General features: G+C 47.1%; 1 protein-coding gene across 1 annotated transcript in view; it reads right to left on the minus strand.

The window, feature by feature from the left end:
- MAP4 (microtubule associated protein 4) overlaps window positions 1–11,284 on the minus strand; it is a 105,746-nt gene extending 94,462 nt beyond the window's left edge. The window contains exons 1-2 of the mRNA XM_086467368.1: window positions 11,047–11,284; window positions 4,399–4,464 (exon numbers count right to left, since the gene is read on the minus strand). Of these exons, the coding sequence (XP_086323494.1) occupies window positions 4,399–4,464; window positions 11,047–11,284 (304 nt within the window). The remainder of the gene's footprint in view (window positions 1–4,398; window positions 4,465–11,046) is intronic.
- Between the last annotated feature and the right edge of the window lie 6,012 nt (window positions 11,285–17,296).

A 17,296-nucleotide genomic window follows, 5' to 3' on the forward strand; every position in this document is an offset into this window, starting at 1 on the left:
TTTTCCTAATCTGCTTCTCAAGTCTGTATAGTAAGTGCTATGATGTGAAAACACCTGTTTTGAAGAAGACAACAATATTAAAGGTAAAAACCTCCCATGAGAAGGTTTCAAAGCAGCGAGGACAAAGGCAGGTAAAACGCAGCGTTATTCTAAAAGGCTGTGGTGAGTACGGGGAGAAGGGAAAGGAGCTGCAGTCATGGTGGACCCATCCGCTATGAAAGCACAACTTTAATAGCAAACCTTCTGTTATTAAGTGCTCATGAAAAAGGATATAAATTAAATTTAAAAGTGGTTGAACTAAAAATGGAGCTGTAGTTGTGATTTAACAACAGTGGGAGTGCTGAATTAGTGCAGTTAAAAACCATCATGCACGTTTGTGCTTACACAAAGAAAGGAAGGTTTCAACAAGCACTGCAGAGCAGAGAGGGAGGAGGAGGAGGGCTGATCGGCCGACAGCACAGCTACCCTTTGGTTTCTTCTACACGTAAAGTCCAAGGATGTAAAGCAAGAGCTCTGTAAAATGCTGAAGATTTTAGAAGTGTAATGGCGGGTAGAAAAGTACACTGGTCTTGTATCAGTGGCAGCCCCAGTGTTAGGAGACAGTCTAGGCTTCTAGGAGGAGAAAATAGAAGAGAGGAAAAGAAGTAGGAGAGGGAAACGGGATGGGGAAAGGGGCAAAAAAGCGCAAGTCATTAGTAAACATGAACATTCAGGTAGCACACTGCACAACAAGCAATATTTCATTTCGTGCAGCCAGGACATTTGCCAAAAGCCAGATTAGAGACACGTGGAATTTTGGTTTTAGAAGTGTTTGAGAACCCATCGCTAGTCGTGCTACGGCACGACACCGTGCCACGCGCACCAGGTAGCGGGGATAAATCCAGACCAGCGACAAAGCGCTGCCAAGAGAGCAGCGGCTCAGGATGCTGCCTGCAAGCGCAGTTTGCACAGAAAACCGCGACAAGGTATTTCTGTGACCCAGGCTCAGCTGGCAGAGCGACAAGCAGGCTGGCTGGAGAGCAAGTCCCGCTAGGGAAGGTACGGACACCGAATAGCGATGCTTCCCGAGGTGACTTCTCATCTTCCAGCAAGATAACGGACAGGCTCTCGGAACAAGAGCTATCCAGATCAAACCGTATCACATCACCGTATGATCATCCTTGATGGATTTTGTTCCAGAAATTTGTCTTTTTTAAAATAACAGAATTCCTTTGAACTCTAGGCAAATATCCTGCAGTAAGAAGTTGCAAATGTTGCACAGTTTGAAAATTACACGTATATTTTCAGTTTTAAACCTGCTGTTGGGTTTACCAAGCACCCCCTAACCTGTGCATGGTGAAAGCTGGCAGTTCGTTCCCCAGCTCGGTACCTGCACGCCATCAGTGATCATAAGCTATTGATTTCCCCACACCCTCCCTGCTTCACTTGAGTTGCACCAGATGTGCACAGCCTCCCTCCGAACGCTGCACCACCCGCTCGTCTGTTCATCCTTATAAGGAAGAACAGATTTAACGGGGAGTTTCAGTCTGTGTGCTCAGTACCCACGCCAGAGCTCCCCGTCTGTAGCTCTCAAATTCTCAAAAAACCAAAACCCCACAAACCAAAGCAGCCACGGCCACACAGGGCTCAGCACTGCCAAGAACCGAGCCCTTTGAGAAACTGCCAGGCTCTCCCTTTTGGGGAAGGCGAAGGGGCGCAGAGGGCTCAGCCTCGCGGCCGCAGGTTGGACCCGCAGGTAAACAGCCAACATAAAGTCAACTGTTCATGCTGTTCCTTTACCTTCTGAAATACCAAACAGCTGCACCCCTGCATCAAGGGTTTAAATGCCTCACTGTTACAACAAAAATAATTCAACAGTTAACAGAGGGGTTTGCCCCTGAGCTGCGTTAGTTTGGGGTTGATGCCACCTACTACATTACCGGCATTTCGGAGTGGGGCATCCGGTCAGGAGCCAGCACGGGCTGCCAAGCCAGCACTGAGATTTCAGACCTGACTAATTCCAACCCCTGCATACACCCCCGAGATGTCTGTAGATAACGTTGCAGTAAAACACTGGCAAGTCATCACCCTGTTTTATCTGATAGGTGAAAAAAACCACACAGCAAGGCTTCCTCTGAGGGAGGCCAGAGAGCCAAGCAGACATTTGTCCTTCCAAACACCTTAACTACATCTTTCCCCAAGACTTTCCCTGCAGTCTCTTTCAGAATCCAACTCAAACACAGCTCTGCTTTTAAAAGCTCACTCTGTAGCTCTTAACACTGCTTCTTGTAGCAAAAAGCTGCCTGCCTTGAGCAGCACCTTCCTTAGTCCCCCCTCAGCTACTCCGTTTCCCACCTCTGCACTGGGCCCACCTGGCACAGCCAGAAGAATCATGTCGGCTTTAAAAAGACAGATTAGGGAACAGACCCAGCTGAAAACAAATAAGCCAGACAAAAACCGAGGGTGGCTCAGGGTCAGGGACGAAAGGCTTTCAGCAGCCCCACCTATTAAACCCAGACCCAGGCACTACTGAAGGCCCTCACCTGGTCTGGAACAACTTGTCTGTATTTCTGCAGAGCATCAACTGCTCTTCAACTCTGAAAAGCCTCCACTATCTGATCGAAAATTAGCATTTCTCCCTTCCTCTCCAATGTGTAAGCATGGATCCTTCAAGTATTCCACAGAGAAGGGGGTAGGGGGAAGGAGCCTGGGAGGTAGTCGTGTTGTGTAAATCTTCTGTTATTCTGGTAAACCTAATTAACTTGATGCCTATGACTTCATCCTTTGACATGCTGTTTCTGCCACTTTGATGTCACTTTTAGACAGCCTTTATCAAGAAAAAAAAAATCCAACTCTACCCCACAAAGATGGAACATATTAATAAATTAAAAAGGTTCAGACACATAAAAGTATCTTTGATCAAAGTTGCTAGCAATTAGTGTGTGAAGAGTTAAACCTCCAGAAAGCTAGAATTAAGTAACAAGGAATTTTTTAAACACAATTCAAAAGTTCAATATAAAAAATCCCAATGCATTTAGTCAGTCATACCTAGAGTATCAGAAATCTGATTTTATTTCTACCTCCTTTTAGTTATACATATTAAAAAGAAAGAGGGGAAGCATCCCTGGGAAGGTTCAGGAGTTTTCTTAATTTCAGTTTTATACTAAATTATAAAAGCAGCGCAGCTTCTTTCGACCAGATTTACAACAGCAAATTAAGCACAAAATCAGTTTTTATATTCCCATCCTCAGTAAGAACGTGAAACTTGCTCACACTCTGAACAGAGCGATGGCAAAAGAAGTGTTTTAATTCATCCCTGTCTCCCACCCCCGTACATTCATCACTATCTCCCAGATTATTTTTTTTTCTTGGGGCCGCACCTATGGACTAGCGGGGATGCTAATGCTGGGATCACCCCAACAACCTTCGCAGCGAGCTGCACTGCTAAAGCTGAGCTGGAGATCACGACACGGGAGATGAGATAAATAGCTCTTACCAACGCCAGGATGGCTATCAACTTCTGAGCAGGTTATCCTCAAGAACACAGAGGTGCTCCTGTCCAAAGGCGCACCCTCCTCACCGCAAAAGGGAACACAACGCGCTACTCACGCACACAGTTGCAGAGTTGGCACTGCTCATCCTGAACAGCGCCGTTGCGATTTGGTAGGAAACCCCACTCATAGTAAGAAAGTGTCATAAAAGGGAACTGGTGTTTATCATTCCATGTAACTGCTAAAACAAGACTAAATTCAACATCTGTTAGGCTGACGGGGAAGATCGGTTACTTCCCAGATTCCTCACAACTTTGAAATACTGCTCCAGTTCGGTCACGACAAGTCTCTTGCAGACAAAGCTGTCCTAATGCTCTGAAAAAAAGGTTCGGAAGACCTCAATTTCAGCCCTGACACTGTTAAGGCAAATATCAGGAGATATTTACAGAAGGGTAGTTTGGGGTGGAAGGAGAAGCTGCAGGATAAACAAAGCAGTGTCCTTTCAGCAGCAGCTAAGAAGTAGTGAGTGAAAAAACTGCAAAGGATGGTGTACTCAGAGGAGGAACATCACTGTCAGTCTCATGGGGAACAGAAGAAGTCGTTCTCACAGGTTAGAGTTCAGCTACGAATATTATGGAGTGCCTGGAAAGCCGCTCAGGTATTGGTGCCCTAGATGTTGCCTTCCCAACCCTGACCATGGATCAAGTATAAGTGTCTTCAGAACGAGGCTTTATGCAAATAAGCCATTTCAAAGAGAATGAAGTTCTACTTGGTTTCTAATTCTTTGAAAAGATCATTGAAAACACAAAGCCAACCCCCCATGGAGAAATACGACTCAAAAAGAAGATGCATTTTGTCACAGTGAGGGTTTACTGGTCCAATACGAACTAAGAAGTAGCTGTGTTCCCTCCAGACACTAAGCACGTACCTGGGCGGTGATCTTCTATTCCGTGGTCACCGTTTTCTACAACTGTTGGCCCAGAAGCTGAATTATCTGCAAGAAATCAGAGGAAATGTTAGCACTGGATGAAGTTCATCCTAATCCATTGTAAGGACAATACCAATGTTATCAAACACAGATAAGGGGTTTTTTTCCCCCAGAATTATTTTTGAAGTAAGTTAAGGTACCCACACAGCACTGAGTCACTGCAGCTTAAAGCCCAAAAGGAAGAGCTTTTCAACCACAGAAAACCTAGTGGCATGAAGGAGACTCAAGGCATAACAACTAGAAGCTTCTTCATCTAGTCCTACCATCGCTTCAAACTAAGCCTTCCTAAGGGAAAGGAGGTCAACGGCTGTAGCAGGCAGAGCACTGCCAGCAGGCTGAGGGCTGGCTCTTTCCCTCTCTTCGGCACTGCTGAGACACATCTGGAGCGCTGGGCCCAGGGCTGGGCTCCCCAGTACAAGAGACAGGACTACAGGAGAGCGGTCAGCAAAGGGCCACCACGATGATGAAGGAACTGGAGTGTCTCACACGAGCACAGGCCAAGAGAGCCGGGACTGTTCGGCCTGGCGAGGAAAAGGCTTGGGGGGATGTGTACAAGCCCCCAAAGGGGGGCTGTAAAGAAGCCTGGGGCACACTCTGCGGTGGAGTCCAGTGGCAGAACAAGAGCCACCAGGCGCAAACTAATTCCCCAGAATTTTTAAGCACTGGTCCACTTCAGCCATGACTAGTTTCTCGCAAAGCTACCCTAATACTACCAGAAAAAAGGACCAGAAGACCTCCATTTCAGTCCTGACAGCACACTGCTAAAGCAAGTATCAGGGAAAGATTTAGAGAAGGGTAGTTCAGGGCAGAAGACCACCGATTCCAAAAGACAGCGTACTTACCACCACCATGAGATTTAGTGTATCTTGTTCTGACATGGTCAGGATTTACACACTGAACCTGGAAAACAGGGCAGCGACACAAGCCCTGGAGCCAGCCGAGGCAACCTGGAACCACAGAACTGAGCTCTACGCCTGGCTTTGCCGTCTGCTCCGTGGGCTGCGCCTCAGGAAGGCCACTCTGCTAACGGGTAACTGCCTCCGAGTGCGTAATGGTTTTGAAAATGCTGCTTGGAAACCATCTTTGGGAATAATTAAGGAATTTAATTAATTAATTTTTTTTTTTTTTTTTAAAGCACACTTCTTGTTCAAGTACTCGAACAGTTCTTCCTAATCATCCAAATATGCCAGTGACGTTCTATATTCACCCATAATCTCTACACGGGGCTACGGAGGGTCAGTAACTGTAATCGCTTTGGCAAACTGCCTGAGGAATTTTATTTATTTTAAATCACTGCCTTTGAGATCAACTATGATCCTTACAAAAGTCACTGGATTGTGCTGGTATTAATACTGGAGCAGGTTGCCAGCAGCACAATATTTCTGCAGGTGACCAGCCCCCCGAGAGGTGACTGTTACAAGGCCATTTACCGATACTGAAGATACCACCCTTGCACCAAGTCTTAAAATATTTTCTACTATCTTCTCAAATAAACTCTGCTTAATTTCTAAGAATTTATCTCATCCTCCAGTTGTGAAATAGTGAGGTCACTGCACGAACGATAGTGAGTAGTACTAGTTAAGCGTAACAAGCAGCACGAGCTCTAACAGCAGTTCAGCTCCTCGGGCCATTAGTTCTGCTTAGTGTGAAGCAACACTTGGGGCAACGACTTAAAAAAGTCCTGCAAGTAAATAAAATAAAATCACTCCCAAAGAGAGACACGCTCAGTTACCCGGAGCTGCTGCTGCTGTCCCTTCCCCGAGCTCAAGCACTTTTAAAACAAAGCCACGCTAACCAGTGTACTTCAGACACAGCACTTCAGGGCTTAATCCAGCCCTCAGTAAAGCAAAAGGAAAGTCTCTCCAGTTACTTCAGTGGCTCATCCTGGTGTTTTATGAAAATTCAACATGAACTTGCCAGACAGCTTATAGGAAAACATACACCTACATCCTCTTCAAGTAGCTGAAAATACCACAAGAATCCCTGGACCTGTTTCTTAGCAGTTAAACACACCAGCTCCTCCTGCTGTCAGTCTTTACAAGGTCTGGTATCGACAGCAGAACTCTCCACTAGTAACTGGGAGAACTGCTGCCAGTCGCTGCATTTACGGATCAGTTCAGGCAAGGGGAAATCGGGGTCTTGGGATGGTTTATACAACACATCGTGTGCTCGGTCAAGCCAAGGTCTCTCCAAATCAAACACTGAACCAGGTGAAACCTAAAGAAGGTTTTAGGCTCAATAGTGGGTTCCCCAATGAGCAGGAGAATCAGAAATGCCATCTTTCCTCCTGCACTTCTTGGGAAGGATGAAAAGCAGGTGAAATTGTTTCCTTTACAGCTTTAGCTTTTTCAGAGGACAGGCTTCCAGAAAAATCAGGTCAAATCAAACAACTCCACCCAGCATTAGCAGTTTTTATTTGTGTCTCTGAAGGTCAGCTCCTTTGGAGCAAATCAGACTTGTTTTAGTCAGCTGGGGCGCAGCATGAAAGTACCCAGCAATCTTCTCAGGGCCAGGTCTCCTCCCCTCATATTCTAAATTGCATAAAAACAAAAACATGTCAAGATGTTGTAACTACATAATCCTCATCAGAATCACAAGATAGTATTTTCATCTGGCTAGTGGATCAAAGGATTGTTTTTACATAAACAAATTTAAGGCAGCATTTGCTAAACCGATAATCTCAAGCAAATGGGCAGTGCCAATATAAAAAGCCCTAATCTCCAGCGGTGACTTGGCGCAGCGCACACGGGAGCACAACCACAACCGAGCACGCTTCCACCACCCATCAGACCTGCAGCCCGCTCGGCAGTAGGCATGGGACACCGGGGGGGGAAAACCCCAGGGTGGGGCGGAGGGGCTGCGGAGGAGAGTCATTTTGCCCGTGTTAATCCCGTCACACAGGTGTGTGCACAGACTCGGCTGAACGCAGCTTTGTCAGAGAGCTTAGACAAGAGCAGGAGTGGGAACCAAACCCCTGATAAACCGAGTGCCATACAGTCAAAACTAGCTGGTGACTCTTAAACAAGTAGCTTCAGCTACTTCAGTCCCTATGAATTTAAAAATTCTGTCTCAGAATGGCTTCTGAACAGCAGGCGAGCTCCTCACCTCCCAGAGTCACCAAAAAAAAAACCACTTAGAGGTTTGCTTGCCCTTTGGCATTCCAACATGACACAAGCACTCGGTCTGGATTCTCGCGCTTCTCTCTCTAACCATGTGAATTAGAGATTCTGAATGTAAACAGACGCCAAGCCAAGGCTTGCTTGGTCTTGTGTTCCGGGGCTGCCAGGGCTTTCCGGAGCACACACACGCTGTCCGATGGCACCAACAGAAGCAGCGCCGCACAGGCAGGGCTGGCGCCCAGGAGCGGGAAAGGGAGACCTGCCGTACCCATTTCCACTAGATTCCCTCTCCCCAGCCCCGCTTTCACACCTCTCCTTCTGAAATCGGAAGCTGAAGCTTGAAGGTTTAATCACCTTGTCTGATCGCTGCCTGCCTGTGAGGGGACTGGACGCCACGTGTGAGAGAACCCCCAGCAAAGTTCACTAACTGACCACAAATACTATGATCCTAAATCAGCGTAAAGCCACTGAGCGAGAAAAAGATTCATTCTGCTTTGTGAACTGTAGCAACTAGATTAATTTCACCACTTTAGTTCATAAAACATGGAAAGTTTCAAGAACACTTTGGCTTATCAAGACAATACTTCAGGCACTCCTTCCTCCTTAAGAAAACAGCAGGATATCATGTAGTTAAGCAACTCAACCCAAGACCCAGGCAGCTTTACAACACGACCTGCACTTCAAACAAAAAGCACTAAAAACCCCTCACGCTGAAACACGCTCCCGACACACTATGGGTTCAAGGCCCTGCACCGAGTGACTGTGCAGCTTCTGCAGCCGGGCCACGAGGTGCTGCGGAGGCAGCTGCAATCTGGGGCAGAGCACACACCACACACCCAGCTGAGGTGCGCGCCTTTGGTATCACCTGCGTCTCTCCAAACTGTTTTCAATGTTTATTTCCCAAGTGTCTGACAGACCTGAGAGCGCACTCGGATCATGCTCGATACTTGGTTTTGTACAAAAAAAGACAATGCAGTGATTTATACTGACCAGAAGCCGTTACAACTTGGGGCAGGAATGGGGATGGGCAGACTTCGAGAGGCAGAAGGTGTTTAACACATCATACGAGATAAAACTGCAATCACCTTATCATCATTTGCTGACTTCTTCTAAAACTTTGGGGTATATGGAACACTCTCCATCTTCAGTTTTGTGTGTGACAAAGTGTTTAAACGTTCCTTTGCAAAAGCAAAGCCTGCTGCTCTCTGCAAGAAAGGCTCTTACTCCTAGCGCAGAAAGGGAGGTGAAAGGAAAGGAAACGCTGTGGTTTGGCCTGGGGTTTCAGGCCCTGGAGCCGTGTGCTGTTCCCACGCCAGGCAGGATGACCCGCTCTGCTCCACAGTCTGTCCAGCAGCATCCCACAGCGCCGGCAGAGCCATCTCGTGGCGAAAAAAGCCCCAAAGCCACAGCCCACAGCAAACTAAAGGAACTTTGTCACCTCCACCATGCTCAGCCTATGCTCCCCTATTAAAACACGGCAGCTGAAGTGAAGAGTCATCACCAGGCGAGTGCCCAGCGTGAGTGCAGGAACCCAAAACAGGCACGTCACTGCGTACAAGGCCACAAATGGTTATGCCGCCGCAGACCTGGCTTTGTACACCACGCAATCGGACGTTTCAGACACAATACTGATCCTCACTTGAGCTAAAACGTGTCACAGGAGCGCTGCCGCCTGCTGCAAGGTACTAAGGCACGGCCTGGAACGTGCTCCCACCCAAACACCTCTTCCTTCGCACCTTGGGACAGATCCCCCCTGCTTCACACGAGCACCCCAACGAGAACTGCCGCTGCAGGCTCCACGACTTGAACTGGAAGCTCCTCAGTACCCTCTGAACTCCTCGGAGCCGAGCAGGAAAGCGAGCTGCAAACAGCGCAGCACACACCCAAAGCGACCCTTCGGCATTATGTAAAGGCAACAGTGTCGTAAGAAGATTACTCCAGAATTTGCCAAATTATGATGTCCAGCCAGGTGCTGGAAAGAGTAAAACCCTTTCTTCTTAAGCTATGCCTTTCCAATGATATTTTAAAGTTAACTGTTATTGGAGCTTTATTGTAGGACAAATTTGTAGGTGACCATACAACTGCTCATTGTCTCTCTCCCTCTTCTTCTCCAGCTCTCTGCACTCACTTGGCTCGCCCAGGTCCTTGATAGGGCCCATCTGATGGTTAAACTTGTCTAATCTGGCTCCTGGGTTTAGGAAAAAAGTGAAAGAAAAACCTTGAGCAGAGATGGAATAGCTAGAGCCTGACAGGACATATGATTAAACCTCTTCTGACTGGAGAAAGGCAATCTCAGTAGCAGAGACCGTGCTGTCTGAACACATTTGTGCCTTTTAACATAAATAAATTAACAAGCAGGGGCTGAACAGCCTGATCCATGAATGCTAGTCTTCTCCCTCAGGAAAAAGAAACAAAAAAAACCCCAACCTATTTGCAGTCCTATCTGGAGCCAGGGACACAGAACTCTTGCTGCCTTTCACGCAGCAGTCCCCCTTCCCAAAAACTTCACGTCACACTCAAAGCACTGCGCTAGAACCGCTTCACACCCCCACTGGGGCCTTGTAATGTCTCACCCAGCCTTGTTTATTCTACAGCTGCAATAAAAGCAAGTACATTAAGCTTTACTGTATTTTTTTAAATGGTTAGAAACATTGACTAGATCTCATGGAAGAAATATCCTGAAGTAGGAAAGAAATATCCTGAAGAAGTATCCTTATCACTTCAGGGAAAAACAGATGAGACAAACTAAGACATAACAGCATCAAATCCTAAGACTGGCCTGCAGTAAACTGACACTTTAGAGCTGGGGAGCTTGACAGTCCTTCCCCTCCTCGTACAAGGTGGGAAAGCTGAAAAACACCATCTTACCCACTCGAGGCAAGCAAGCTCTCCGATTTCATCAGTTAGGGTCTCGTTTTCCTCCTGCCAAAGATTTAGATAATGCTCGTAACTGTTCTCCAGCTATCCCAAAAAAGGGAAAAACAAGTGTCCAAACCAAGAACAAGAAACTGCATCTCCCCTTGCCACGTCAGAGGGAAACTAGTTCTGCCCAAGGAGACAAACAACTGGTTGAACAGCCAGGGAAGGCACCGGGGAGGGGAAAGGGGTTGGAAAAGCCAAGAGATGCAGATGAAGAAAAGAGTCTGGCCCGAAGGTAACCTGGCCTAATACTCCAAAATCTCTGCCTCAGGTCTGCACACAGAACTGGCAGTTTTCTCACAGGGCAGTTCAATGAGTCGATCCCTTCAGTACCTTATTTTACAGGCTGAAGAACTGAACAGAAGGTAGAGCAGAAAAGCAAGAAACAGGATTTGATCTCAATCTTTGCTTTTAAAATAAATCGCTCAGACTAAAACTAGCAAGGTCCAAGAGCCCTGTGTCAGCAGGCCTAGCAACATCCAGTAAGTGAAAAAGTGTTCTCTGCTGCTTAAGTGACACCGCCTTTTGGTCTTGTGCTTTAGACACTTACGTTCCACCTGAATACCATCTGCGTGGGGCTTGCTTTTTGGTTCCTGGCTCCCAGGTTTTGCATCGTCATCATCCAGCAGAGGAACATAGTCTGTTTTATCTACTGTTTCTCCAACCACATCGTCAAATTTCTCTGCTTCCAGAGTGGCAATGAAGTCCCTTTTCACTTCTTCCTCAATCTCGGGAGGTGGCTCTGTCAGAGCATCCGCAAGACTGAGGTTGTGATCCAAGTCAGCCATGCTTTAGCACCTTTGCAACCTGAAAAGTGAAGTGGGGAAGAAAAAGAAAATAACACTTTAATAAGAGACCTCCTGAGTTTATCTGGAGTTTGATGTTGACAACTGTGTGCCTCCTGTGCCCTAACACAATAAGAAACATTCGCTTTAGCACTCGGTAATTCCCAGATGTTTACAAAACCCCACATCAGCACAGAAACAAACAGCTAGATCATCTAAATCGGGTTTTACTGCGTGAAGGTTACATTTCACATGACATTTTATCAGAACCTTACAAAAACAGGGAAAAAGAAAACACCCAGCACCTGGCCCGCACAAACACCCTCTTGCACCGATTTCTGCTTTGCCCCAGATCGGCGAGTTAATTACATATCCCCAGGAGCAGAGAGACAAGTGACGCAAGCAAATTTAGTTCTTGGGTTGGACTCCACCCAGGCTCCCCTATGGAGATTAGGATTTTACATAATCTCTGATGTATACTTTGGCGATGCTTTTGATCCCTTTGATAGGGTCCTCTAGCGTGTTTATGTCCTCAGCGAACCTCGCTAATACCAACAAACCCCCTCTAGCCCTGGGATTTGTGCTGGAAGGTGAAGTTTTAATAATGCTTACATGAAAAAAAAAATGAAGTACCCACATACACATGACACACAAGCTATACATTGGAAATGAAGGAGAAAAATCACCACTGCTCTTTGCTTCCCTGCTTTGCAGCTCAGCATTCAGCTGAACCTCCTGGCACTAAACAGAAAGTGCACCTGAACTGATTCATCTGGTTTGCAGCTAAAGCTTTCAGGTTGGCACAACGAATACACCCGTAAACAATTATTTATTTTTTCCACATTTCATCCTTTTGAAGCCGTTATTAGGAAGCCCACAACTGCTGATGGGAGTTTACAGAAAGCTGTGCCAGGGAGCAGGACCCACCACTTCGGGCTGACAAAAGGCCCAGTTCTGACAGCGTCTCTTGGAGCAGCGCTAGTCAGTGCTCCCCGTGTGCCCGACGCTGTCCTGGCAGCAAAGGTATCACGAGCTCCAGTCACACGTTTTAGCCCTTTGCAGAAATTGTCTGGTACAAACTGTGCAGACCAAACCCTTCAAGGGCCATTAGCATCTGAAGTCACATACTCGCAACTCCTACTTTAGTAGCTCAGCTTTGTTTAATTTTGATCTCTGTCTGGAAGCACAAAGCCATTTGATGCTGATCTGTGTTACACTCGCTCTCACACGCACAACCTGTGTGGAGACCCTCCCTGTTAGTAAAGATTTACACCACCTTAGGAGTCCGGCCAGCCAAGGCAGCGGTGCCTGGGTGAGAATCAGCAGGGAACAAGGACATGGAAGCAACAAGCTCGGAGTTCCAACAGCACACCCATCCAAACAAGGGGCATGGAGCAGCTTGGGTCAAGTGAGACACCATCTTATGACCAATCCTCCCCACACTAGACAAGAGCCACCAAGCTACACTAGGAGAAAATCAGAAATAGAGCTGAAGATACAGAACCACATCCATGAAGCGGCACAGACGCTCAGGCGAAAACACAACGGGCACTTGTCTGCGTCGGGTAACGAAGGGCTGACCCAAGCGGCCACGGCGCAGCAGCCCAGGGTCGCTGACTTACATGGTGATGGCAGAACACAGCTCCTCTTGTTCCAAAAAAACAAAGGCTCCTACTCCTTGAACTACAGGAAATTCGTCGTCAGCAGTGTACGGCCACCGACACATACCTACAGGCTGGAGCCTGCGTAAGGCAATATTTCACATTCTTTATAAACAATGGTTCCCCACTGACACTGCTGTTTATGTAATTGCATGCGAGTATATTATGGAAACTAATTCAGTTAAACCTATTCTTTTTTTCTTTAACAACAAAAGGTCAGACTTTGAGCCAGATCAGCAGCAACTTCAAGCAGCAACTGCAGTTCTTCTTGGGTTAGATAAAGGCCCTGCAGAACTGCCACTTCCTGGGAACCTAGAGGTGACAGGTTTGGAGCTCTGAACCCTTTGTGCAGGGCCACAGCCGAATGAATCAGGGTTATTTAAAAAGCCATCTTTACACGTGAGTGAAAGAGTCTTGTTTAAAAGAAGCTGCTTTCAGAGAGAGTTCTTGACCATGTTCAAGACAGACCATCGTACAGATCTGCACACAACCGCCCCCATTACCCTTTACCGAGTTTCAACCAGGGAAGTGAGTTGCTTCTAGGAGTTTTATCTTTGCATTGGCCAGTCCCTTCGAAGGAGGAAATGGGGCTCAAACATCCTTTTCTTCTGAATGTTTCATTTAGCATAAGGAAGAAACAACATTGGAAATTCTCAACAAGCTGCTTCATGATGCCACCTCAAGACTACGGTCAGAAAATAGCTACAGAACACCCAATAACTTTGGGAATGAGCAAGTAGAGGCTGGAGTGAACACAGCGAATGCCAAAAGAGAAATCTGACTCCTGTTCTCCGCAGCAGGCACGCCAGGCCGGGCTGGATCAGACTTTGCAGATATCACAAGCCCGTCACGTGTGTAGTATCGTATCTGGTTCTGCCCCAACGCCAGCACAGCAAGGTTTACCCACCAAGAACCTGAAGCTTTACGGAAACGGCATTTAGGAAAACCTCTCTTCAACCCCACTCCCAATGCCCGTTAGCAGTAGATGACAGTCTGTAAACCGAATTATCAGCTCCCCGTTTTCACACGTTCACTTCAGATTAAACATTCCTGCTACTTTAGTTTCAGAAGCACGAGTGGCCTTTTTGGAGCTTTTCCTCCTGACAGCTTAATTTAGGGTCTGTCCAAGCAGCAGGTCATCACCACCCTCCCGCTCCAACGGAAGGTACTACCCGGTTAGGTTAGGAGAGGCCCTGTAGCATTAGCATCCCCTCCTCTGCATGGCCCAAACCCAGGAACCATCCTCAGCCAACGCCAGGCCGCACAGAAAGCACGTACAGCCATGATCACCCGTCTGCAGTCAGAGCAAGCTTGTGAGCAGCACTTAGACGGCCCAGAAATCGCGTAGTCCTGGTCCACCGAGATCCCCAGTCACCCTTCCTCTAGGCCTGAACAACCGCACTTCCATTAACAGCGCCAAAGAGCAAACGCCTCCGGAGCCCCAGCGGCAGCAGGAGCTGCCGGGTGACTGGGGTTAGGGAAGGGTTAGGGACTCTTAAACCCAGTCAAGGCTAAACCCACCCAGGTCATCCTCCAGCCCATGAACAGTCCACCACAAGCAACTGATGGAGTCACATCATGCTTTTTTTGGTCCACATCAGTGTGGTACCACTTTATGGCACAGTCACCATGAAATAGCATCGACAGTGTCTCGATTTCTGACCTACGCAGGAACTAGGACACTAAACCGAGCTCATTTCTGGGGGAAAACAGTGATGTGGTTATGCAGGCTGATCAGCAGGACGTTTCCTTGCTTATATTTAACTTAACAGGGAATGCAGAAACTATGCATAAAAAAATAAATCAGTGTAACTAATAACAGCCACTTTGCGTGTTTGTAGCAGACACAGAACTGGTATCTCAGGCACGTGAAAGTGCCTGGCAAATAACGGGCTGCCCTACCCCAAAGCACCACCCCGGCTACGGGCTGCCTCCACCAGCCCCAAGGACAGCCGGGCCACCACCGAAACGGGACCAGAAGCCATTTCCCCACTTCCCATCCCCGCTGTTAGAGCGGCCGAACTACATGAATTCCCAGACTCCCAGTTTGAACTGGGGCTTACAGTTAAGTCAGCCAAAAGGAAAGTGAGTACGCTGCGCAGATTCTGCCCAGGGGTAGAAAGCAAATCCTGAAGCATATTCACACATTGACCAGCTCAGGAAGCGTTCAAGAACCTTCACCAAGAGGTACCTTATACCCGATGCACTACGTAGCTGTGCAATCAGGTGGTAACAGAGCATGAGGAATACGAATTCTGACAATGACTTTTAAGATGAAAGGGCAAAACTGAGGAATGACTGAGGTTTCAGGAGGCAGCAGTTTAAAAGTGTATTAAACAATTCTTCAGCTGTGAGACAACGTCCTCTTGTTTGTTAAGCAGCAGAGAGAATAACAGCAGCGATGGTGCAACACCAACCCGTGTGACTCAAGGTTCCTGTCTCTGGAAGAGCCTCAGAGGACAGCCGAGTCCTCCCTGCAGAACACCAGGCTGAGGGAGTGTTTTGCTCAGAGGAAAGGTGTGGAAAGGAACACACCGTAGTGTTAGCAGTCCCACAGCAACACCTGCACTACAGACAAGGAAGAGAGTTTTCCTGTAGCTAGACATTCCTCAATCCATTCCAGGAAATCTTGAAATTATTCCACAGCAAGTAAATCATATCCCTTTAATTCACACTTTTTTTCTTTAAAAAAAAGAAAAATAAAAATTGTTTAGACCTCTTCATGTTCCAGCAACAGCTGATCTGTTATACCCAGTATTTGCTCCATCTGTTCTTTTTTATGCTCAGAATCTTTGTGTACCCAGTGAGTAACCTGTTGGCTTTGATAAATAAAATCCATCTTCTTGTTAGCTAATCTGAAAGCTATAGAAGAGCTATTTTAATATCACAGACCCCCTATCGTGGCATCTTGATCCAAAGAGCTCCTGCTATTTACCCACTTCAATTAGTCTCTCCCTTTCAAAACGAGCTCCTTTCTGGAGTTCCCGCCATCCCATCTGCCGTTTGACCGCATCCACAGGGTTACAGCTTGCCAGCGTACGCAGAACTTGTGCTCTGCAAACCAGTTTAGAGAGTCACAGGCCCACAACATCCTCAGGATCCCAGACTGGCACTTCCCTGCTGGAGTTTTACTTTAAGTGACCCACTGGAACAGCTTCCAAGAGACATCATCTCATCCAGCCACCCTCTGGAAGCAGCAGCAATACACTTACTTGCATAAGCCACTGCCTCTAGCTTCCCATCTAGGGAAGAGTGGAATCTACTTCCTGAATTCTCTTATTTCCATTTTGTAGCTTCCTTAACTGCAGTTGTGTACATGCCTCTGGGCACGCACAGTCTTTGAATTTCAAGTTATGATCAGTCTGACCCAGATTCTGCGCATCTCGTCTGAAGAGGGAGAAGGGAGAGAGCAGACAAGTGGGGGCAGGGGATGCTGCCCACCAAAAAAAAAAAAAAAATATATATATATATATATATATACTTGAAAACCTGTAAACTGTTTTAACAGAATCATACTTGGCACAAGATGCTGACTTACCTCCCTTGGATTTTTGGCAGAGGGAACAGATGCTTTTCCCCAGCGAAGCGCAAGGCAGAGGGCTCGCTGCCTGCCAGCCCCGCAGTGACACAGCACTGCCACCCGCCCGGCGTCCCGCCAGGCTGCTGCTCTCCTGAAGCACAGCCCCGTCTGTCCTGCACCAAGGGAGCCAGGCTCAGCCTCTGCTCTTCCACTCAACGCCGATTTGGATCGTTAGTGGCTGTACCCCTACAGCATTAGCTATATGTTCTCCTCTAGCACAATAAAGTTTGGGCAGCCTTTACACCAGAGGTAAGAGACATCTGTTCACAAAAGCAGCACATCTAAGAGGACTAAGACATGAAGCTACATTTCCTCCCTTTGGTTTGTTTGTTTAAGGAACACACACTGATACACAGAGTTACGAGAAGCATCTATATTATTTCATCAGATCCACTGCCTCCTTTAAAATTAGCCCCTAACTACACAGACAAGATCCCCGGCTGGAAGAAACACGGACAGCTCAGTCATAATTCCCATTTCTCTTGCTGTAAGTCAGCTTGCTTTTCTTAGACGAGGCTCTCATGAGCACTTAGCAGTGGCCACTGAGGCATACGAAAACAGGATAGCAGGGAGCAGATATTATGCTAAGTCATCTTCCTTCGCAGTATTCCGAAAGGAGTCGTCCGTCTGCATCCATCATTCAAAGGGAGAGGACACATCAGCGAATCAAGCTGCTGACATTTCTTACCTTCCACAGCTGGGCACAAATCTATGACCCAATTTAATTTTTTATAGTTTTTTTTTAGCACAGTCTGACGAAGCAGGATAAAAAAA

This window comes from Leptosomus discolor, chromosome 6 (genome assembly GCF_034619465.1).
Source record: "Leptosomus discolor isolate bLepDis1 chromosome 6, bLepDis1.hap2, whole genome shotgun sequence".
NCBI classification, from domain to species: domain Eukaryota; kingdom Metazoa; phylum Chordata; class Aves; order Leptosomiformes; family Leptosomidae; genus Leptosomus; species Leptosomus discolor.